At 32.5% G+C, this 25,850-nt stretch overlaps 1 protein-coding gene across 1 annotated transcript; it reads right to left on the minus strand.

The window, feature by feature from the left end:
- Window positions 1-257: 257 nt before the first annotated feature.
- Window positions 258-24,827, minus strand: LOC145327023 (uncharacterized). The gene is made up of 28 exons (XM_080170504.1): window positions 24,763-24,827; window positions 24,491-24,565; window positions 23,994-24,096; window positions 23,717-23,804; window positions 23,344-23,370; window positions 22,846-22,887; window positions 22,456-22,510; window positions 21,692-21,764; window positions 21,325-21,405; window positions 19,988-20,052; window positions 18,653-18,721; window positions 17,811-17,908; window positions 17,189-17,266; window positions 16,766-16,818; window positions 16,354-16,422; window positions 15,834-15,908; window positions 15,254-15,336; window positions 14,618-14,674; window positions 13,901-13,975; window positions 13,232-13,282; window positions 12,579-12,637; window positions 11,874-11,937; window positions 11,207-11,253; window positions 10,794-10,869; window positions 10,015-10,131; window positions 9,374-9,466; window positions 8,557-8,607; window positions 258-1,013 (listed from the first exon to the last, which is right to left on the minus strand). The coding sequence occupies exons 1-28, from the start codon at window positions 24,811-24,813 to the stop codon at window positions 912-914; spliced, it is 1,977 nt and encodes a 658-aa protein (XP_080026630.1). The 5' UTR covers window positions 24,814-24,827; the 3' UTR covers window positions 258-911.
- Window positions 24,828-25,850: the final 1,023 nt, after the last annotated feature.

The raw sequence follows: 25,850 nt of genomic DNA on the forward strand, positions 1-25,850 counted from the left end.
ATATTTCAAAATTAAATGAATGGGATAATTATATCGTTTAAAAATATAGTAAAAAAGCTAAAAACTCATTAATTTTCAAATCTATATTCTGGCTTTTCGTTAATGAATACCTATAGAGTAACTTTTACATCAATTGTTATTATATGATTAAGATAAGTCTATATGATTAAATTGAAGTCAGGACCTTTCTGAATGGACGAATGACCGGACTGACCATAATAATAGAACACTTTGCTTTTAAAAAGCTCTTTGGCAAATTTGTTATCCGGTATTTATTTGGCAGCAAAAGAACAAATTGTATACATTAATAAATAAAATCAACAAAAATGACATTTAAACATATATTTAAAGCTCTCTTTTTGGTTCTGCAGAGTTTGCATAAACAAATTTTGAAAATCATTAGGGGAAAAACTTTAATCATCAAAAATAAAAAGGATTTTTAATTTGAAAATTTGGCAACTTGCATTAAGTATTTGCGTCAATTTAAAATATTTACAAAATTGAATAAGAAACAACAAGTGATATTCTACGCAGTTCCGACTTTATATTTGTATGCGAAAAAAATTGTGGTTTCCCTAAAAGTTTCAAGTCAATCAAAGAATTCCTCCTTTTATTTTGAAATATATTGAAAATAAGGTGGAAGGGATGGGTTTGGTGAGTTTTTGTTTACATCAGATTAGGTTATATTGGGTACAGGGTAATTCCGCATGGTTAGGTATTGACCCCGCATGGTTATGGACCCCCACAGGGGTACACATTGGAAAACAATATATCTTCAACCTTAATTTCAATATAATTTAAAATCAAAAGGGGGCTTCTGTGTTCGTTATGCACATTGAGGGAAAGCACCAAAAAAATTAAGAAAACATGACAACAATTTAAACAAGCTATAATAGTAGTTTGACCTAAATCTAGAGTTTGATAACATAGATGAGGAGTGCGAGTATGCCAGAGATGGAGATGAGAAGTAGGATTATACCACAGGCTGCCATTGACCCATCAGAATATCCATCCTACAATAAGTATTTAATAGCGGTTACGCCACTACGTGCCTCTAGAGGCATTTGACATCCACTACTTTAATTTTAGTTTTAAACATTGGGGGGTTGTCGTACTCTCCCCAAAAATAGTTAAAAACACTTCATAGGACCTAGCAGAGGCTTCGTTACAAACAGCCATACAGACAGTTAGACATCCTGCTATTTTTAAAAGCAGTCATATCGTTAGTTTCAAAAACTAATTTAAGGCTTCAAAATATTAAAATTGGTGCCAAATATTGCTAAATTCCCTAATTTTCATACTGGGGTTAAACGTGTGAAAGAAAGGGGTTAAATGGGAATATTATAAATATCGAAATAGCTATACATTTTCATACGGCCAGGATATCGTTGTAAATCACTAATTATCCCTTTCAAAAACTTAGCTAGACCGTTTAATTTTATTGGGCAATTTGTGTTTTTTAAAAAATATTGGATTTCTCAAATAAATTAGCATGTTCATATGATCACGGAACCTTCGCATATTACAAAAAAAATTTTCTAGCTAAAGTTTTTTTTTGTTGAAATATACATGAAAAAATTTAAATAGATATAAAATTTGTATAATAGATAAGATTTTTAACACTGAAAGGTTTTTTTACTTAATATTTACTTAATATGCACGTCATTATAAAGTATAAACATTGTTTACTGAAGCAAAATGTTGTCCAGATTAAATAGTGATTGTCAAAGAACCACTTTATCTTGTTTGACTTGTAATTTTACAGTTCGTATTTGTAAAGTAGCGGCACTGCAGAAAAAAAATTTATCTTCAGTTAAAATTTCCCTCCTTTTTATGAGGTTCTTATGATAATACTCCACTGTAACTTAAGAAGGGGTCATCTTAAACGGGTCAACATATGGGAGAGGGAGAGGATTAAGAATAAAATGAGAGATAAAAAACAAGAATGATAACTTCCTTAAAAGCAAAATAGTAGTACAAACAAACATTAACACTTGTATTTTGTCTGTTGTTATAACTGAATAATCAGAATATAAATGTTTAAGTAAAAACAAAATTATAAGTGAATATTTGGAGTTGCTATGCTTTCTAAATTGTACAATAGAACAATACTAACATGCCTAAATTCTAAAAAATCTATCAGTTCCAGATGTACAGACGGACGGACGTGCAACCAACCCCAATTATAGAAAAGAAAATTATGATAAGAGATATCAGTAAAGGACGGAGCGGCCTTGATTATAGAAAAGCTTCGCTTTTAAAAATTGGTCCTTAGAAACACATTCTTACAAAGGTATATCTAACATTGTCTCACATAAAAGTTAATTTTTAAAAGCGAAGCTTTTCTATAATTAGGGTCGGTCCGTCCATACGTCCGTCCGTCACTCCGTACGTCCGTCCGTAACAGATAGCTTTTTTCGTTAATTTAGGCATGTTAGAACTGTCCTATCGATTTCAAACTTTGCATAGTGATTCCTGCAGTAATTAGGTAAGATTTAGAAAGCGTAGCAACTCTATAATCAATTTTACATCGACTCTTATACATTTATAATCTGATTATTCAATTTTGACACTATACAAGTGTTAATGTCCGTTTGTCCTACCAGTTCAGCGCTTCGCTTTTATGGATGTTGTCATCCTTGTTGTTTCTATAAATGCTCATATTTAAACTTCCTATTGTATAGGATTATGGGGGGTGGGGTGTGTTCACAGGGTTTTTTAACCCCCCCCCCCCTCCCATATTCAATTGAATATGATTTACTTTACAAGGCATAGGAAAAATACAAGCCGTTCTTATTTTCTCTGCTCCCTTCCTGAACTACAAATGAATTCTTAAGAGCAACTTTTTTTATGGGGGGGGGGGAGATTAGAATATAGAATTAGTTTTTTTCTTCGGCACCTCGGGGCCAAAAAAACTGGTTTTAATCTTATAATTGTACATTCTATATCCGCGGAAAGCCGTTTATAATACAATGAAAGAAATAACTATTATTGTCCATGTTTTACCTTTTACCTTTATTTTGGCAGAAAATAGTAGTAAATCATATTCAATTGGATATGGGTGGGGGGGGGGGGGGGCAACTCTGTTTAACTTTAGCCAAATAAAGGAAATCAGAGGGTTTATCAACAAGGATGACAACATCCATAAAAGCAAATCAGTAGTACAAACAAACAGTAACACTTGTAGATTGTCAGAACTGAATAATCAGAATAAAGTATAAACAGAATTATAAGTTAATATTATAAAGTTGTTCCACTTTCTTAATCTATCAGTTCTAGATGTACAGACGGACGGACGTGAAACCAACCCCAATTATAGAAAAGCTTTGTTTTTAACAGCAGTAGATATAATTAACACCCCTTCCCATAAATCTTTACAATAGGAACTTGATGTTTAAATATGAGCAGTTTTAAAAGTTAAAAGAAACAAAATTTAACTTTCACTTTTAATTAAGAAGCTTTATTGTTCATTGGTTCAGCGGTTAGTGAGATCCTTAGTTAGAGCATGACCTGGACCTTTCTAGGGAATAGGTAGAAAGCAATCAATTACAAATCTGCAAAATTAATCTTTTTTTTAAAATAGAACCTGTTTGTTTTGTATTGATTCTCTGCTTGTAAAACTTATATGATAAGCTTTTTTTTAAAGCGAAGCTTTCTATGATTAGGATCGTTCCGTCCGTTCAGAACAAATAGCTATTTTTTGTTAGCTAAAATTCAAATTGGATAGGGAAATGGGCGGAGATATGTTATATATAGAATCTGTACTTATACTTTTGTCTTTCCAACCCCTTCAGTATTCTCATGCAATAATTTTTGTATGCCTTAAAACAGCTATTTTTTTAGAAAAATAAAATATCATTTTGTATGTAATAAAATAGTAATAAAATGTTTAAAATAGTTGTACGGACAATCTGGTAACGATTATAGAGTTGTTACGCTTTCTAAATTTTAATTTTAATTTGAGCATTTATAAAAGTTATAAAAACAGAATGACAACATCCATGAAAGGGAAGCTCTGAAATAGTAGGACAAACAAACATTAACACCTGTAGAGTGTCAGAACTGAATAACATTATACATTGTTGTTCTAGGAATCTGTATTCCAAAAATCATATCATTCAGATAATTATAATGCATAAAAATTTGATGTTGAAAAACTTGAAAATCAACATGTTTGAAATGGACATACGACCATTCTGATAACGAAAAGAGCTAACTGTTACAGACGTACGGACCGACTCTTATAATAGAAAAGAAGTTGAGGTTTTGATTTGAGCAAGGGGTCGACCTTGAAACCTTACTTTTAATAAAGCAGAGCTTTTCTATGATTAGAGTCGGTATGTCCGTCAATTACGGTTAGGTATGTCCTTTAAACAGTATTCTGTATTTAACAATTTTACAAAAAAAATGACGTATGATTTTGTCAAAAATAATACATTTATAAGTCCAAGCAAACGAATGAGAAAACGTGATTATAAAACGTTGGGTACCAGTATAATTTACACTTTACAGTCCATTCAATCCCTACTTGCCTTCCGGGTTTTTAAAAATGGACAAACAATGAAATAATATGAAATATATACATGGATATACTGAGAAAGAAAATTTGTAGTTAATTTAGCTTGCTAACACAGAACTCGTTTATTGTTCATTAGTTCATCTAGTAGAAGGGGAGTGGGTAGAATGGGGGGTGGGGGGTATGGTTATTTTAGCCAGCTATGAGTTTCACTTTATCAGAATACATGAAAATATGATGCAGCATCCAAGTAATAATATTTCCGTTGTAGTAGCGCCTCTAAAATGGAATGGACACACACACAAATAATCTATGATTCATACCCAGGAATCTGAGGGGATTAGAAAATGGACTTTGCATTGATGTACATCACCAAAAATTATAAATAAAAATCTATACAATATAAAACATTGGTTAAAAAGATTGGGCACTACAAGTTCGGACCCTACCAATCACAATTCAATTTTTTTAACCTACGAGTAAAAAAACTTATTAATAAAACTTTGAGTACTTGTGTCATTAATTATCAAATGTCCTTAACAGTGCAGTGGTCCTTTTTTGGGATAGTATTGACTTTAAAATGGATTTATAATTACTTAGACATTACATCAGATTTTCCTGTTCTATTAAAAAGTGAACTATTCGGCGGGCTAAAATTTATATCTCCCCCATTCCTCTTCTTTACCCCTTCCCATCCATCCAGACCAACAAATGTGAGGGGATATTGCAACCTAAATTTTTCTCTTCTTGTAGTCGATATAAACCAATAAAATTGCATGTTGACAAGGATATTGATCAGAGATCTAAATTGATAAGACAATGGCCGATAAATTGATGTACATCGCTAATATTAATACACAAATTTACCCTTTTTTTTACTACTATAGTGGTTGAAACGTTGGACACCCAACTTAATGAACAAACCAATCAAAATTCAAAACTTAATAAAAGTCCCCAAATTTGTAAAGTTAACGAATATATGATTAGTGAGATGAACAGCCCATTGTCCCCTCCCTCCCTGGATATTGATAGAGCTATATTATAAAATACTTATGTTGCATGTTGCAGTTGTTTACTCAGCTGGGCCCAGGAAGGGAACTTTGATGATAAACAAAAATACCCCTCATTAGATTACAATTTAAGTTTAAAATGTCTGGACACTTAACTTTATTGTGTTTTAAATTGTCACATAATCTTTAAGCAACGATCACAGAGTTGATAAATACATTTTATACCCAAAGTTTTTAAGCTAATATAATTTAGAGTCCAATGTCCACCCCCTCCGTGACTCTGCTAGTTCAATAAGCTTAGTACTCAGATTTCATACATTTTCAACCCCCCCCCCCCCATAAAATAGGGTTAAAATCATATCGATCCAAAGAAACAATAAGTTATAAAGACATCCTGTTACTTTTTTTTACAAGAAATACTGGTTAACTTCAAGCGTAGTTTGTAGTATATTTAGAATTGAAAACAAAACCATATGTTAAAAATAACCTCCCATTAAAAAAAATATTTACCCTCCCCCCCCCCCCCCAAAAAAAAAAATAAGCTTGGATGCCCCTGGTACATCCCCAGTAATGATAAACAAAATTACCCCATATGTAGATTAAGATTATTGGTTGAAAAGTGTGGACACTGATAGTCTTAAACCAACCAATGAAAATACAATAAAAGTACCCAAAGTTTTGCGCCAACCAATAAAATAAAGTAATTTTAAAACTTTGGGTACCAATTTAATTTACAGTCTAATACACCCTCCTCCCTGGGGACAGTAAAGAATTTCTGTTATGATCTTTATGTAAGAATGTTAAAAAATATTGAGAGGGTTTTACCTATTAGAAGCTAACCTGTAAAGTTCAGCTAGATCAAAACAGACGCACACATTCAACGGCAAAATTTGTGCTGTGTTGTTATTTTTTTTTTTTTTTGGGTCAGTAGCTTAAAAAATATCTGAACTAGTATCCTATTATATGTATACTAGCAGCTACGCCCCTAGCATCTAGAGGCTCTTTATTCGAAGGGGCAAAAAAAGAACTAAAGAATAGCTTAAAACCATCGTAAACCTTAAATATGAAAATATAACAGCATAAAACCATCACAAAAATTATGTGAAGCTTACCTAGAATAGAGAACCCAATCTGTTTAGCAGTTATTGAAATCTAAAGCTTAAGACAAAAAACTCCAACTTCTTTATATAATAGGATGTTATTTTTTTCTAAATACTTATACTCTTCTTATATTTATTTAAGTCTCGTTGTAAGTAAAAGATCCCTCCCCTCCCCCTATTATGATGTATGATATATGATGAATGATCATCGGTCAACTTTTGTTAAAATAGAGGGGGGGGGGGGGGAGTTCAGTATAGGTCAAGTGAAAGTTAAATCCTAAAGGGTATTATTTTCTTCCATCCAAAGTTGTAAGTCAAATATAAATATGAAGGGGGGGGGGGGGGTGAGGAATATTTTAAGGTTTAATTATATCAACAAGGATCACAACATCCATAAAAGCGAAATGGTAGTACAATCAAACATTAACATAAGCATAAATGTATAAGTATAATCAAAATTAGAAGTAAGTATTATATAGTTGCAACGCTTTCTAAATCTATACAATATCTATACATTAAATTAATGATGCACAGACCGACGCGTCAAGTCTCAAGAACCAACACAAATTATAGAAAAACCTCGCTTAGCTTAGACATACATTTATTAAACTTTAACAATATATAGTCCTCCCCCTCCCCTTTATGATAGGAAGTTGGTCATGAATATGATGTTTACAAATGAGCAATTTTTTTATAAGTTACAATACACAAATTGTCAAAATCCATAAAAGCGAAACAAATTTAAAATGCATGATAATTTTGATTATTTCATTTAATTTAAGCATTCTTATAATTGTACATTCTATATCCTAGAAAGCGGTTTATATCAATTGTAAGTATGACTGAGTCTCTGAGAATTTGAATGTTTATTATTTTTTGGTTAGATTTATAATGAAATTTGTTCAACATGATTTTTAATATTAAATGCGCTGTTAACTCTATATTTGTTTGTCTGACTTTATATTCACTGAGCTTTGCTTTTAAGGGTGTTATCATACTTGTTTAGTTACATTCAGAGCGGAAGCAAAGCTACTCCTTTTTAAACATTTTGATTTTTTGAATTTTTAGTTACAAAGCTACTCTGTAATATGTTATTTGACAAGGATGACAACATACATAAAAGCAAAGCTCTAAAACGAACATTAACACATTTAGAGTTGCAAATAACAACTTTGGAGACTTTTTTTCTTTAATTTTGATTGGTTGGTTTATTAAGCATGAAATGCTGCCAAAATGAAAATAAAAAAATAAGCGAAATTAGCAATAAGAACTAAAATTAACTATCTTGCTACGAGATTGCGTGATGATAGAAAAAAAATCTATTCACCAAACCTTTATTATTCCAAGTCATAAAATTCTAGTGAGGCCATAAACCTTCTTCGTATGATAATATTTTCCGGAATTTTTATGATTTTCTGACAATGTTTGACCGTAAAGATATGTGAACATATGTAGTATCTTACAAATACATCCCAAATCTAGCATAAGTTGACCCCTTCTATCCGTATGAAAATGTTAACAAAGGTGTGAAGTCTCAATTTCCTGTCGTTTGAATATATAGGGAAATTTGTATATTGTTAGGGTTATTTTAGTATTTTGAAAATATTGAAAACAGTAACATTTCTCTACGAAATCACCCATCGTTTAAGATTTTGAGTATGTTTTGAAAAATACTATAAACTAAAACTATCATTGTTTAAAAGAGAATTACATATTATTCCTATAGGACGATGCCTGTTTTAAGCTCTATACCCCTGTAACCGCTGAACCAATTGGGCTCTTTTCTATAGAAATATTAACTCCACCAAGCGGATTTGAAATCTAGAAATATTTTAATTTATTTTTCTTCTCATGGACCGATGACCGTATGGACATACAATTGTTATAGAGCAGATCCGTGCAACTATAAATGTCAGCATGGAAAGGTTACCTTAACATCCACATTTCCCTGTCTACGTCCAAGCTCAACCAGGGATCCCTTCTTAAATTATACACAAATATTAAAAGGCGGTTTCCCCAAAAGAACACAGAGCACAGAACCCCCTCCCAACTCTTACCATGAAATAAATTGAAAATAGAATGGGATGCTGGTTTTCGTGTGTAAATGATTTACTTCAGATTAGGTTAGGTTTGGTTAAATATATGGCGTTAGGTTAGGTTATAGGCAAGGGGCCGAGCGCTGCGGCCATGTATTGATTATGTATTACTTTATTAATAAATTTGATGTTTATATGACAATATATAGGTGTTGGTCTTATGTAGGTGTTGGTCTTTTGTAGGTGTTGGTCTTTTGTACAGTTGGTCTTTTGTAGGCGTTGGTCTTTTGTAGAGTTGGTCTTTTGTAGGTGTTGGTCTTTTGTAGAATTTGTCTTTTGTTGCAACGCCAAATATATACATACAGGTACACGGTAGCCCCATAGAGGAAAGGAACCGCATGTTAAGGTATATTTACAAAGAAAAAAGAGTTCAAAAGTAAGGGGATTTATGTGCTTATTATGTACTTTGGGGGAAAGCACTTATTAACGGAAAGTTAAACAGTTTATAAAACCGTTGTGATATTCATTAACTACTTCTGAATATACATTAGAGGTGATTTTGTTGTCTAATTTGAGGGGAAGGAAGAATAACATGTAAAAAGTGTCATCTATCTAAGTTTTATTAAATGTTACATAGTCCACACCAAGCAACTAAATTGTGTTTCAGTTAAGTTTATGCATGGTAAATTCTTATTAGATAGAATTACTTACTGCTGCTTTTGCTGTGATTATAGATCCAGTTTTTGAGAATACAACAACTCCAAACATTTCACTGTCAACAACATTCTGGATGTTAGCCTTCACCTGAATATAACACAAGGATAAGATCGTCCATAAAATATATCATCGACTAATTCAGACAGTCAGAAAGATGAACAATGACAAGAACAAAGTATTAGCATTTGAGAAGTCTTAACAAAACTATGTAAATATGTCGCTAAATTATTTGAGAACTAATTGGCTATAACAGTATGCTCAATTGTCATAGTGATTACCATAAGAAATTATTGATACATGACTAACTCAACTTTCAACGGACAGACATTTCTTGTAGATGTAAAATTTAAAAGTTCCCAGCAGGCGATGAAACTCCCCTTCCTTCTTTTTTAAAATAAATTGCAGGGGCAAACCCTGTCGTACCTATCCCTTTGGTGCCATTCTTTTCCCAATAAAATCTAACATAACCTGAAACAAAATTTAAACACAGAAAAAGCAATTTCTCATTTATCTCAATGAAGAGGGTGGGGGGGGGGGGGGTCTGTTATTGTGTTTTCGACTAAGCACTTTTAGTGAAACCGCAGAAATACATTATTGGAAGTCCAATCAAACAATTAATCAACTCATTAACATACCTCATCCAGACTTCTAAAAGCAGATGGCACTTCATTGAGAAGAATGTCGAAGCCAGGCGGAAAGCCCAGCACAGTGAACACAACAAACATGGATTTATTATCCTCGTCCACATATACCTAAACAGGTATCTAGATTTAACTTCGGTATCTCGTCGTATAATAGACACCTTTCCTCGAACATTTAAATAAAAAGTATTAGATAAAATATTTGTTTTAGCCCGCCGGCCCTGGTTAACAAAAAATTATATCAATCTTATGATTTTCATATTCATGGAAAATTGTCTGTAATATGATAATACAGAAGATTAAGGTACTATACATTGTAACTGTTGAATAAAAAAAAGTTACCCCTATATTTTGAACTCTAATAGGAGTGACACCACAATACATTGTAACTCTTGTTGAATAAAATAAAGTTACCTCTATATTTTGAACTCTAATAGGAGTGACACCACAATACATTGTAACTCTTGTTGAATAAAATAAAGTTACCCCTATATTTTGAACTCTAATAGGAGTGACACCACAATACATTGTAACTCTTGATGAATAAAATAAAGTTACCTCTATATTTTGAAGTCTAATAAGAGTGACACCACAATACATTGTACCTCTTGTTGAATAAAATAAAGTTACCTCTATATTTTGTTTCTAATAGGAGTGACACCACAATACATTGTAACTCTTGTTGAATAAAATAAAGTCACCTCTATATTTTGAACTCTAATAGGAGTGACACCACGATACATTGTAACTCTTGTTGAATAAAATAAAGTTACCTCTATATTTTGAACTCTAATAGGAGTGACACCACCATACATTGTAACCGCGGTTCTTACTGCGATAACAAAATCTCTGAATGAAAAAAAAACAGTTATTTAAGTAACCGGATGTCTGAGTGTGTAGTGGTAGATCTAGAGAACGGCTGGATTAATATGGCTCTCCTTCAAAAGAATATATATGTATATCCAGCATAAGAGTTATAAAAAGTTTTTTTTTCTTTTAAAGAAGAAAATAATAAAATGTAAAACTGATATTTGGCATTTTCATTGTTTTTTTTCAGTAATAATTAGTTTGGTAGATGTATAATTTTATATTTTTTTAATTATACCAATAAAATTCAGTTTGCAATAAATATATTCATACTTTTTAAGAGCGAAGGTTTCCTATGATTAGGCTCTATTTAGTTTACCTCATGGTATTTTCAATATCCATTTCTGGGACCCATCCAAGTCGAACCTGAAAACCATATTTAAATTTCAGAGCTTTTCTAAAATCATGGTCTGGACGTAGTGTGGGAGGGATCCTTAGAATGTGAATTCTGCTGTTACCCTTTTATAAATACCCTTTTTTATTAATTGGCTTAAAACTTTGCTACTTTTCTTAAATCTTGATTATGTTGTACAAACTAGCAGTGTCCAAATTTATCCACCAATATTTTAAATATAGGGTAATAATATTTATCATCATGGGGGGTGTACATATTAATCATCCATTGTTTTATCCCTTAAGAATACAGATCTTGGGATTACGCTAGAGACAATTATTCTAGGTGAAAAAATAATCATTCTGCAACTATTTCAAAATTAACAAAAACAATAATGACATTTTAAAAATGACTAATATAGCTTTGTTCAGTGCCCTATTGTCACCGCTATTGGCCTACCTATTCTTTTGACGGCATAGTAAAGGGAAAGAGAAAAGGAAGGGAAAAGAAACCCCCTAGAAAAGATATGGGGTATAGGGTATTTCCTGACGTCAATAGAATAGGTAGGTCAAAAGCAGTGACATCTAACCCCCTTTTGCTAAGGCACTATAGACAGTTACGTGTCTAATATTTTAGAAGGGGACATAGTTACCATGAGATGCATTTTATTAGAATCCTCTAAGCAAGGCGAAACATCAAAATCTGTCATGTATAGTCTAAATAAAATAGAATAGGATTTACAATAGGAAGCGTAGCAAAAAGAATATTGTATTCTAAAAACAAATTAAGCGGTAGGTTTCAATTTGGAGGTAGGAAGGGAGAGGTTAATGACAGATGTGTCATATTTCCCAATATTCTCAGAATAACAAGAATGACAACATCCATTTAAGCAAAGCTCCGAAACGGTAGGACAAGCTCATTTTTTTATATGAAGCTTTGCTTGGGGAAATTATATCTTCCAAAAATTTCATTGTTCGTATTTTGGGATTGAACAAAATAAGACAAATATAAAATTATTGAATTGCTGGGAATTCCATTTTTAATTTGGACAGATTATTGTTTCTGATTGATCATCTAGGGTAACAACTCTATTCTCAGAAAATATTAAATTACAACATTTGATTTCCATGACTTATTTATAGAATATCTTTGATAATAAAATAGTTAATTGTCGCACCGTATTATAGTCAGCTTTCCTCCGATATAAAAATGAACGCCTAGGCTAAGAAAGCTGGTTTTATTTTTATGATTCTTATTTTAATATTTGTAGAAAATTGTTTGTATACAATGCTATTCATAATTTTTTAGTGTGGCTGAGAACCGGTTCTAATCCAACGGATATTAAAGAGATACTTACGAATAATCTCTGAGATTGTAATAGTTCACTGACATCTTTCCTCCTTTCGAGTTATACAGCTATAATAAAAGCAAATATTTATTTTTGTAATTATTTTAATTGCATCTCAACAAGTCCCAACTGTCGGTAAAATGTCTTTTATATATTTTGTACTTTTTTATATACCAAAAAAAGTTCTTTATGAGCGTCGATTTTATTGTAGTTGTCAACCATTACATTTAAATGTACGGTAGTCTCCCTTAAAGTGCGTAATCGAGCATAGAAAATCACATTTTTGTTGTAATAAAATGGAAATAAAGGGAGGAAATGGAACCTAGCAAAAGTGTCTGACTTTGATTATGACGTAAAAAAAATTAGCCAATGAGAGGCCACTATAAATTTTACCATTGGTCCATTACAGTGTATACTGGCCTCTCATTGGCTAATTTTAGTTTACGTCATAATCAGACACTTTTACTAGGTTCGAGGAAATGGTTTTTCGTTTTTTTAGTAATTTTGGGTCAGGTTTAGTGTGGTTTTGTTCGATACTGGGTAGCCATCCTGCAGGGGTCAGGCATAAAACAACAACCCTCTCTTTATTATTTTTCCAATAAGGGGAGTTTCAGTACTTGATAGGCACTTGGAGGGAAAACTCTAAATTTAGAAATACTTACAGGTGTAGGGTATCTGATGATTCTAGCAGGAACCAAAATTCTATCCTGGCCCTTAAAAAATATTGGAATTTCTAAAATGTCATATGAAAAAATGGTTTCAGGTAGGGTAGGGACGTAACTTTGTTTATTACACTAGTCCCAAAAGTTTTATTATTACGCTTTCTTATTCGTTAGCTTAACAACTTTTGGTTACATTAATTGAATTTTGATTGGTTGGTTTATCATTTACAGTGTACAATCGTTTCAACCACAAATTATAATCTACAGAAAGGGTAATTTTGTGTTTTATCATTGTGAATGTACATCAATTTAAATAAACAGATAGATAGATAAACAAGTAAATGGTTAATAGCTAAATGAGTAGATAGATGAATAGTTAGGTAAATAAACACGTAGATAGAAAAATGATTAGATATATAAATAGTTCGATAGATAAATGAATAGTTATTTATCGCATCGTCTTATGAACAGTTTTCCGCGGGTATTAAAAGGAAAAAAATTAATTTATTTTTATAATTATTATTTGGATATTGGTGGAACATTGTCTATAATACGAAACTATTCGTGATTTTTCCGTATGGCTTAGAACCGGTTTAATCAAGCGGATATTAACCGGTTTTAAAGCTATACTGGAAAGAGAAAAAAAGTTAAAAATAGATTAAGATATACCTCTGTATCAACTTCCCATCCAAGTGAAGTGAGCATAACAACAGTTGTAAAATTGTCCATCACTCCAGAAAAATTCTAGACAAACATTTATTTTCTTTGCAAAAAAAACTTAATATTTGGTACAATTAAATCCTGTTTAATTTCTTTATTTTTTTTTGTGGGGGGATTTACAAAATCGCCAAAAGTATGGGGAGGGGCCAATTTTTACGAAGTTAAATTTTCATTAACCCCCTAACTCTTGAATCCTTGAATGAAACATTCTTCACTTTTAGCTACAGGATTTTTTTTTATCAAAATTGAGAATTGGCATGACATCCATAAGTAGCATGAACGATAGACAGACAAAGTAAATTATGTACTGTATGATTATTAGTACAGGAAATCTTAAAATAGAATATCAGCTGTCTCTCTTAAGGAGCACATCTTCATAGTGGTGACATAGTGGAAACTTTTTCTTATTCGCTTGCTTAACAACTTTGGGGACTTATTGAATTTTGATCGGTTGGGTCATTAAGCTGAGTGTCCACACGTTTCAACCACTGATTATAATCTACAAAAGACGTTATTTTGTGTATCATTATTGGGCATGTACATTGTACATAAATTTTTCGGCCATTATCTTATTCTTTAAATTCCTGATATTTTCTCCAATTCCAACGGATGAGTGGACATATATAAATTATAGTGAAGCTTCACTACTAATAAAAATGAACTAACCCTTTTTAAAGGTGCAGACCGGACAAAAGAGTCAACCTCAAAGCCTCTCTGATTATACTAAAACAAGGTCAATTATATACACAAGTCTCGCTGCATTGGAGGCTAACAATAGCTAGGATTAAAAAAAGAACATTAGAATGTTATTTTAATAAAACAGGAAGTTTTTCAATTAGGAAAATATAGTACAATTAAGTAAACTTTAATCAAAAATACTAAAAAAAAACAATCGCGAAACCTTGTAAGCTAAAGTACTTTTACGTCGTGATATACGGATGTTCTGACGGACGAACTTTAAACTTTTACGAAATAATGAATGTAATTAAATGATAGGAAAAGGAGCGCTAAAAAAAGCTGACATTAAACTGTAACACATAATGATTAAGAAAAAAAATAGGATGTATTTAGTTAATGTAAATATGATTATACCTTTGCTGTATTCATATTGGTCCAATTTACTGAGTAGGGACCTAAATCTGAGGTGAATTCTTAATATTTTTTTGGCTCACTGCCTCACTAATATAGTGAGGCAAAATTATCCTCTCTAAATCTTTAGTGAGCCTCACTAATTTTAGTGAGGCAAAAGTTTTTTTTAAGAATCCACCTCTGCTATGTATATTAAAACAAAATGTTGTTTACCTTTCCCTGATAGTAGAAAGAATCATTGTTGAAGAACATATTGAAAGGATTCATCATGTGGATATGGCCGTGTCCATGCTCATCTAAATCAATGATCAACGAAAAATTATATACATTCCGGAACGTCCAAGCTTTTTTTTTTGGAGTGGTGTAAAATGAGGGGGTTATAAAGGTTTAAGGGGGGTTAAACCTCCCTTTTCCTCAATTCTTGGACGTCCATTTGGGACTTCTTTGCTGTAGTATATTTTCAGTAAATATGATATAGATAGGGATCTAAAGGGATAAGACAATAGTCGATAAATTAATGTACATCTCCAATGATAATGAACAGAATTACCCCTTGCAATTAGTGATTGAAACGTTCGGACACTCAACTCAATGAACCAACCAATATAATTTTTAAAAAAGTCTCCAAGGTTGTTAAGCCAACGTATAATAAAATATTATCATTAAACTTTGGGGACTAGTGTAAATGTAATAAACAGCTAAATCTTCCCTCCCTCCTTGCCTAGTAGGTACTAGATAGCCATTTGGGGCTAGGGGCAAATATTGTTTTTGAATGCTATTTCTAAAACAATACCTATTCCATCGGCAGATTCGTCCAGGTATTCAATTGTACAGTTGCCAAAGGTCTGGTCAATGGAATACATCAATCCTTAAAATTTTCGTATTATCATATTTATATAAAAGTAACAGGATGTCTCTATGTGTGCCTGTCTGTGTGTACCTAGAATCTAGCTAACCACTTAACCTGTATGGTTCCCCTTTACCATGTAGCATTCTCCTGGAAAGTTTCATAACCACTTTTGGGTGGTTACCACCCTCCCAAGAGAAATCACCCCTAGAAAAAATGAACGCACCCTAAAAAATTTTTAAAGCGTTTTATAGTGCCTATAAAAATGGCGTCATATTGGCCTACCATATTAGTCAATTAAAATATATACTGGCCTGTCACTGGTCATTTGTATTGTATGACGTCATTTTTTATAGGTACTTTTTTTACCTTTTCAAAACTAAAATTAAAAATCAGGAGGGGGGTCGATCTATCCATCTATCCATCACAGTAACATCTATCTATTTATCCATTTATCTATTTTAACCTGTATAATAGTCATGAATTTGAGAAATCATTCCATTGTTGTTCAACCACGGATCAGTATTGTTTCCCTCTAAAAAAAATTCAAGATTTTAAATCGAAACTTTTCTATATATAGGGTTTGTTCTTACATTTGTACGGGTTAATTTTAGAATTTAGAGTTGTCCGATAGAGCTTTCTTGTTGTTAAAACATCTTGATTTCTGTATTGTTTAATATATTAAGTATGTATCTTTTAACCCTGTTTGTGCATAGGGGGGAAGTGGCGGAAGGCCGAGAGTTGAAAATTTGTGCCATGTACGCAATTTATTGAATGCCAAAAAAATAACATGCGGGGAGTGGTTGATTCAGGCTCAGTGCAATTGATTATAGAAAATTGAATCGGTTGTTGATAAATTTTATTTTATAAATGCTTACCAAAATTTGGTGGTTTATAGTCAGCACGGCTAACTTGCATTTGGGAATCAAACCTAAATCATGGAATCATAAGAATTAACAATATTTATATTTAGGGGTCTTATCTTAATGGATGGTGAAATGATAAATTAATATACCCCCAATTGTAATGAACAAAATTACCCTTCAAATATTCAAATTACTGGTCAATATATTATAGGACAATTCTAACATGCCTAAATTAACGAAAAGGGCTATAATTTCCAGACGGAAGGACGGACCGACCGACCTTATTCATAGAAGGGCTTCGCTTTTAAAAAACTGTTATTAATTTTATAATTTGTATTTTATAATTCATGGAAAACTGTCTGTAATACGATGCTATATATGATTTTTTAGTATGACTGTGAAATGGTTTTAATCCATAATGGAATAATACATTACCATTCTCTTCTATGAGAGATCAAGCTCTTATACTCTCCTCCTCCGAGAGGAAACTCAAATTCTAACTCAGAATCAACCCTAAAGTAATTATACATTATTTCATTTTTGATTTTAGTAGCGTAGCTGCTTTTTAACTAGGGTCTGCCCATACGTCACATCGTCAGAGTGTGTGAAGGAAATTGTAATGGCTGCACCGTCCTACTTGGGAGTTTTGGTTTCCCTTACAAAGACATACAGGAATATGTAAGATTTAGGAAACTCTAACTCGATCCAAAATCTTTTATAGGATTTGACCCAGTCAAAATGATAAAATTATACTTTCACAAAGTTGTATCAGGTTGGTTAACTACTCTCTAACTGATAATTATTACTTTTCATCTCTTATTTAATTTATACATAAAGACTTTTCTTAAAATTCTATAATTCAATTTTTTATCACAAAGCTTTTCTATGATTAGTGTCCATCTGTACATAGCGGCTAGCTTTTATTAAACTGATTGAATTCTTCTTTTAAGGGAACCTTTACTTAGTGCTTAGAATGGTTTTAGGTTTTTTTTCTGCCTTCTATTACAATTTTGAATGCAGAGGCACTAGATGTTAGGATCACAGCCGCTGGTCTTACATAAAGTTAGTAGGAAGCTTTGGCAGAATCATTTCCATCCTTCTACCATCACAGTAAATATCTTGCGGGGGCTGGAAAAATGCATCCGGCATTGAAATCTAAAAATAAATCACTATCAGCATTTTTTTCAGATTATCTGAGAAAATACTGGGAACCAATTGAGTTTGAGTTTGAGTTTGAGGGAAGTTTTACATAGTTTTCTGGGAAGTTTTAGGCTATTTCCCTTTTAGATTCAAGTCTTGTTATAGTTTTAGGCTGTTTTTCTGCCCCGTTCTTACCCCTGTAAATAGAGAGACCCTAGATGCTAGAGGCGCAGCTGCTGGTATTATATAAAGTGGTATGGCTTTAGCAGTCTGAAGCTTCAGATTTCAATAACTACGAACCGATTATGTTCTTTTTGTTAGAGAATCTTCACATAGGCTAGGCAAGGAGGGTTTTGGGCTATTTAATTGCTTTATTTATGTCTTTAATAATTTAAGGAAATTTGTCTGCCCCTCTCTACCCTTTCGAACGAGTAACCGAGCCCTTTGATTCTAGGGGCACAGCCGCTAGTTATTTTATAATTTATCATGTAAAAACTTAGTAGATAGATAAATGTCAGTTTTTTAGCAATGTAGTCAGTCGGTCAACCCGTACACACAAGTTTAGTGAACATTTATAAAAATCATCTTTGGAAGGTTGGACCGTGAGCTGGGCCTTAATAGATTGGTGCAAAAACTACTCATATTATAATTGAATAAATGTATACCCTTTAATTTACGTTTATAATGAAACTGATGTTCTTTCGAGTTTTTTTTTATTTCCATATTCAACATTATAAAACATAATCAAATTAAAATTACCTCAAAGAAATCCTCGAAATCAATGTTGATAACAATATTAAACTTTTCACTCTGAATAGTAGCTTCACCCTAGGATAAAATTAAGAAAAAGGGGCGTTGTAGCTCAGTGGTAACTTACTGAGTTACGGTGGTGAGAATTTGAGTTTAAGTCCAAATCGTTATGATACATTCACGCAACTTCCCCTTGGTTGTGTAAGAAGGAAGATTATTGGATAGAGGACAAAATAATGCCACATCTCCTGGTCATATGCTGCCGTCATGCGTCAGGTTGAAAGAGGGACGAAAATTTCAGATCCAAAATTTCGGGATTAAAAAAATATCTTTATATTATAGCAAATAAAATAATCTTGCAAGCATCGCTTTTATCTTATAGAGAAAAATAGTAAATCAAATAGCGAAAACTTAGATCTGAAATTTGAGTCACCCTTACAATATGGCGCATGACCGCTGCGACCGCGAGACGTGGCATTACTTGGTCCATTCATTATCAGAATATTGAGTTGTTTTGATACCCAATAGTCACGTACGTAATACCAGTACAACCCTCATCTTGAGCTTCTCTGCGAATGGTGAAATAACTTGGGACACCTGCTTTACTCGGCGAGGGTGAGTATTAAGAGTAGCTACCAATAGACATGGGCCAAGTCATATTGTACTTGAACATGGAGCTTGAACTGGCCCTAGTGGCTATACAAAAGTGTCTCGTACTACTCCATTACTAAGAAACAAACTAAGATCGCTGGATATATGCATGTGTGTATTCATTAATATCTCGAAAACAGCCAGACCATAGATGTATTATTTGCTTGTAAAGAGAACGTAGAAAAAAATACATTTAGCTAGGGACTTAGGTAACATTGAACAAAGATGACAACATCAATAAAAGCAAAGCTCCGAAACGGTAAGACAAACAAACATTAACACTTGTAGAGTGTCAGAACTGAATGATCAGAATATAATGTATAAAAGTCTAAACAAAATTTGAAGTAAATTTGTTGAAAAACTGCTTAAATACAGGATACTGTTAAAGGATATAATTTCATTTTTAGGACTTAATTATAGAGGTGCTTTGCTTTTAATATTGTACGTTGTTATCCTAGGAATCAGCATTCCAAAGATCATATCAATCACATAGAAATTAGCTGTGAAAAAGGTTAAAAATCAATATGTTAGATAGTATTAGTTCAGGTAGTATAGAGATCATAATGATATTTCTGTATGATAAGCTAGATACCAACGAACCCTTAAAAATTAAAAATCAGCTAACAGTTTAATTTGATGTTTAGTTTTCACAGAGCATTAAAAATCAAATTTTCAGAAAGAAATTAAACTTACAGAGATGACCAAAGCTACTGGATCGGTAGTACCAACACCAGCAGTACTCTCCCATACATTAGGATCTAGATAGATAGATAGATAGAGGTTAGGTAGATATATCCCTGCAGGGTTAGTAGTACCTACACCAGCAGTACTCTCCCATACATTAGGATCTAGATAGATAGATAGATAGAGGTTAGGTAGATATATTCATGCAGGGTTAGTAGTACCTACACCAGCAGTACTCTCCCATACATTAGGATCTAGATAGATAGATAGATAGAGGTTAGGTAGATATATCCCTGCAGGGTTAGTAGTACCTACACCAGCAGTACTCTCCCATACATTAGGATCTAGATAGATAGATAGATAGAGGTTAGGTAGATATATTCATGCAGGGTTAGTAGTACCAACACCAGCAGTACTCTCCCATACATTAGGATCTAGATAGATAGATAGATAGATGTTAGGTAGATATATCCCTGCAGGGTTAGTAGTACCTACACCAGCAGTACTCTCCCATACATTAGGATCTAGATAGATAGATAGATAGATGTTAGGTAGATATATCCCTGCAGGGTTAGTAGTACCTACACCAGCAGTACTCTCCCATACATTAGGATCTAGATAGATAGATAGATAGAGGTTAGGTAGATATATTCATGCAGGGTTAGTAGTACCTACACCAGCAGTACTCTCCCATACATTAGGATCTAGATAGATAGATAGATAGAGGTTAGGTAGATATATTCATGCAGGGTTAGTAGTACCTACACCAGCAGTACTCTCCCATACATTAGGATCTAGATAGATAGATAGATAGAGGTTAGGTAGATATATTCATGCAGGGTTAGTAGTACCTACACCAGCAGTACTCTCCCATACATTAGGATCTAGATAGATAGATAGATAGACGTTAGGTAGATATATCCCTGCAGGGTTAGTAGTACCTACACCAGCAGTACTCTCCCATACATTAGGATCTAGATAGATAGATAGATAGAGGTTAGGTAGATATATTCATGCAGGGTTAGTAAGTAGTACCTACACCTACTATACTATCTAATTTGATGAACTCACAGATAGATAGAAAAATTTAAAAAGAAGTTATATTTAATAACATTGGCATGCAGAGGGTTTTACCAGGGGAGTGTTAAAAACCCCCTAAATTAAAGGGGGTGTGGGATTTTTTACCTTGACACCCCCTTGGCTGTATTTATGTGGTGTATCAGGGGGATTTAGAACCTTGCCAAGGGAGGTTGATACCAAAGGAGGTGTATCCAACCCCCTTAGTTTTGTCAGGGGGATAGATACACTCCTCCTTCTGCATGCCTCTGTTTAATAAAGATACCAACCTGACCAATAATAAGTAACATCAAAGACAGCACTCCAGGCTGTTACCTCCCAAATTCCAGTATACTTGTTACAAGCTATGCCTAAAACAATTCAAAGTTGAAATAGAATGAAAAGTTTATTCTTCATCAGTTAATAAAAAAACACCTTCCCTTATTTTTGATAAAAATATCCAGTACTCGATGCCACCTAACCTAACCTGACCGAAATTAGTAAACAAAAAATAAAAATACCTCCCCTCTTTATTTTAAATTTTTTCAAAAAAAAGGGTTGGGATTCCATGCACAACTAGGCACTTAGAGAGAAAATATTCTTCTTCATATTGTACATGAGCATGATGTTATTGTTGTAAATAAAGAATTGAATTACCATTAAAATGATCTTTTCCATTATAGGTATAATTCTTGTCTCCCCAGTGGAGCATATGACTAACACTTGGAAACTAAATAAATAGAAAAAAATGTAATTTAGATCAATTTTTTTTCATCATTGCAGATAAATAGAAAAATAAAATGATAGAAAGATATGCATTTATTTGTAAATGTAGACAGAGGTGGATTCTTAAAAATATTAAATTTCCAAAAATTAAATAATATCATAAAAGGGTTATTATCATTAAGATTTTGTTTATTTTTTGTAGATTTTTCTGTGATTTTGGAGGATTTCTTACGAAAACAATTTTGCCTCATTATTTTTTTAAGAATCCACCTGAGATTAATAGATTGCTGGATATATAGGTAAATAGATTATGAGATAGTTTGGTGGATAGAAAGATGGAGGGCATGTTAGGTTAAAAGATGTTTTGGTATAGTTTCTTTTTCCATAATAGTTTTAGAAATATTTTATTAGTAATAAATGACCATATGTTAAGACCGACAGACTAACCAACACAATAATAAGTAAATAGCAGAGCTATCAAAAATGATTTAAATTTTTTTTGTCAGGGCTCGGCAGTTGTGACTAAGCCTCAAATTGAAACCCGTTTGGATCAATGCCTTATTTTTTTGAAAAGAGGTATTGCCATATTTGGGTCAGGTTTAGACTTCTTGCTTAGTCTTAAAATTGTAAAAAGTTGATTTCTCTGAGGTTTACTGGCGGCTGGCGCTCGGATGCCGAGCCATGTGATTTTTTACCCCTTCATCTGTGTTCATGTCGAAGCCAAACAGGAAATCAACAAAGCTGTCCTTTCTGAAATATACAAGGATGACAACATTCATGTGGAGCACAGAACAAAATAATTTCTTTTCATAAAATATGTTAGGGGAAGTTACAATACCCCATCAGATGTTATCCTAAAGAGGTTCGGTGAGTGTATTTTTTTTTATTTTTTAAAAACGAGGATATTATAACAGGAGGAAAACTATCGTCAATTTAGGTTGCTACAATGTTTAATGGTCAGTTACTTCACCCAGTAGGAAGGAAGTGGATGGGGTAAAGAGGGGGGGGGGTATAGTTATTTTAGTTCTTTTTCCATTGTTTCACTTTATTAGAGAACAAGAAAATCTGGTTCTCCATTGTTATACCTGTGTGAATCAGCCATGCAATACTGTACAACTTCTGACCCACTAGAATTAAAATAAAATTAAGATAAAGTATTTATTTAATTTTATTTTAAAACTCAATCCTAAATAAATGATATTGATATAAGAATAAAATTATTATTATATCAATTCTCTGAATATGTATGTGAAACAAGGATGACAACATCCATAAAAGCAAAGCTCTGAATTGGTAGGACAAACGAACATTAACACTTGTAAGTAAATTTGTTGAAAACTGCTTAAATACACAATATTTATTGTTTAATGTTTACGTTAATGAAAAGAGCTAACTGTCACTGACGCATGGACGTACGGACCGACCCTAATTATAGAAAAGCTTCGCTCTTTAAAATATATAAAGTTCATTTTTCCACAATAAAAACGTTCTTTTCGGATTGAAAAGGATTGTCATTTAAGTTTTAAGAAAGTCAAAGAAAACCAGAATTAATTCACTATGACACTTGGAATTGAAGCTTTTACCTTTGTGCAGTAACTACATCAATGTATCTGAAACAGAATAGATATTTATCGCATTGTATTATAGACAAAGAATTAATTTAAAGATGTTTACTATGCAGTATTTTCCTAGGCACAACCCTAGCAGAGGGCCATATCCAACTATGATGGGCTTATCAGTACCTAATGTTATGTAGCTCAATGTCTAATGTTGGATGATACTCAGATCAGGCTTTAGTCACAAGTAAATCGTTAATCCGCCCTCAATCATTCCTAATTTAGGTTAGCGGTTGCTAGCACCTTGATATAATACTAAATAGTTCCTTACTACTTTACAGGAGAGGGGGAGGGGGGGTTCAATGCATAGGATCTAAAAAATTTGAAAAGGGATTTGAACCTGTCAACTCCGGTGCCTCCTGGTTTCCAAATAACCTGTTCTGATTCAATAACATACACCATAGTTCCATTTTCATCATGTGAAGTTTCTAAATAATTAGAGAGACTTAATTAAAAAATGTTTCTAAGTCAATTGTTGAAAATTAAAAAAAAATATTATTTTCTAATAGAAAACTCCCTAAGAAAATAAGATTTTTATAACTAGTTTCTGTCAAGGGTAATTAGGTCTAGTAAAAGCATTTCTTTTTACCCAACCATAACACAGTGTAGAAAAATACCTGCTAAAACATCAATAAAACTTTTAACTCTTTCTTCATCAACAGTTTCCACAATAGAATATGTAATGGCTATTTCTTTGTTATTATCCTCTACACCAGTCATCTAAACAATAATTATGCTAGATTTTTTTTGAGGGGGGGGGGGATTTACATGATCACAAAAACTTTTGAGGTTGGGTTTAGGGTAGGGGTAATACTTCCAAAAACTTTTGAAGGTTCCTAAGACATCACGAACTAGGGTGTTGAATTTATATGGAAGGAAGAAGTTTAAAAAAAATTGGGAGGGGTAATCACGACTTTATCCTCCACCCATGGAGGTCCATGTTTGAACTTAAGGAGTGCTTAAGGACAGGCAGAAGTTACAACTGCTGCATGCTAGAAACAGGTTAAAAAACTTTTGTAGTAAAGCATTTCTACAAATAGGTTTGACAAAACAGCTTATAGGTTTAGTATACAATACTTTTGTTATTTTATAAAAACATGCTGTACATTATTACCTTCATATTCCACATTAAAGAAGCAGTGTAGGCTTTTGGTAAATCTGGCAGGGGTTCTATATTCTGTCCATTTACCTAAATTAGTATATTTATATAATAAAGAAAATAAATGAATTGGAAAAGTAAAATATTCATTTTTTTCTCAAGGGGCGAATTCTCTTGGGAAGGACAGACGCATAGACAGGTATACATCCTTTTATTCTTATACAAGGATGCTTTAATTCTTTCTTTTCTTATTAGGAATAAAACTTAACAAATAAAAATAAACTTACAGTTAATAAAAATGTGAGTAAACTACTCAAAAGTGTCAATCGGACCAACATTTTGCTAAAATAATATTAAATAGGTTACAAAAATAAAAATAAATCCATGTAAATCTGTCCCAAAAATTAATATAGCTGTCTATAGTGCTCTAGCAAAATGGGGATAGATGTCACCGCGTTTGGCTTACGTGTTCTTTTGCCGTCACAGTAGAGGGAAAGAGAAAGGGAAGGGGGAAAGAAAAACCCTAGAAAAGAGATGTGGTATAGGGTATTTCATGAAGTTTATAAAATAGGCACGTCCAAAGTGGTGGCATCTATCCCTATTTTGCTAGGGCAGTATAGACAGCTACAAATTAATTATATACAGGATGCCGAATATGAACATACATACTGTTTAAGGCTTGATGCGCAATTAGCAAATGGTCCAAGGAATCAATATTACAAATATTAGGTATATAGAATGATAATGCTAATAAATTGTCTTTTTCAAACAAAATTACGGACTCTATGTTAATGATTATACAGTTGCTACTTATTAAAATCGAAAGAACAATTTTAACATGCCTAAATTAACGATAAAAGCTATCCGTTGCGGACTTACAGATAGACATACAGACTAAATGTAGAAAAGCTTCGTTTTTAAAACTACATCTAAAAAAATGAAAACTTGATTAAAATTGTTATAATATGTATTGGAAATCACTTTTTAACTACTGATAACTTATTATAAGGTAAGAGGGAGTATCATTTTCTTTTCTAAAACCACAATTCAAATTCATATTTTCTTTATCTTCTATGAAAATATGTTTATTCATTATTTGTACAAAAAAGTAGTTCCCAAATAAAATTTCATAAATAATAGAAGGATTTTTTTTCTGTTTTTCTACCGTTTTAATGTTTTTTTTTTATTACTGCCGCTGACACCGAGGGTTTATTCTTAAATGACCAAAAAATCCACTGATCAAAAACGTTTTTCTGAAAAGTTGAGCCTATCAGCTTCTGAGATCTTTTGTTACAAACCGACAGACAAAAATATATCGAATTCTTGAATTCTTTTTTGTTGTATATAAACTGTACAGTTATTAATAATTTAAATT

The sequence above is a fragment of the Acartia tonsa genome, chromosome 8, assembly GCF_053477335.1.
Source record: "Acartia tonsa isolate MP-2025a chromosome 8, ASM5347733v1, whole genome shotgun sequence".
NCBI classification, from domain to species: Eukaryota; Metazoa; Arthropoda; class Copepoda; order Calanoida; family Acartiidae; genus Acartia; species Acartia tonsa.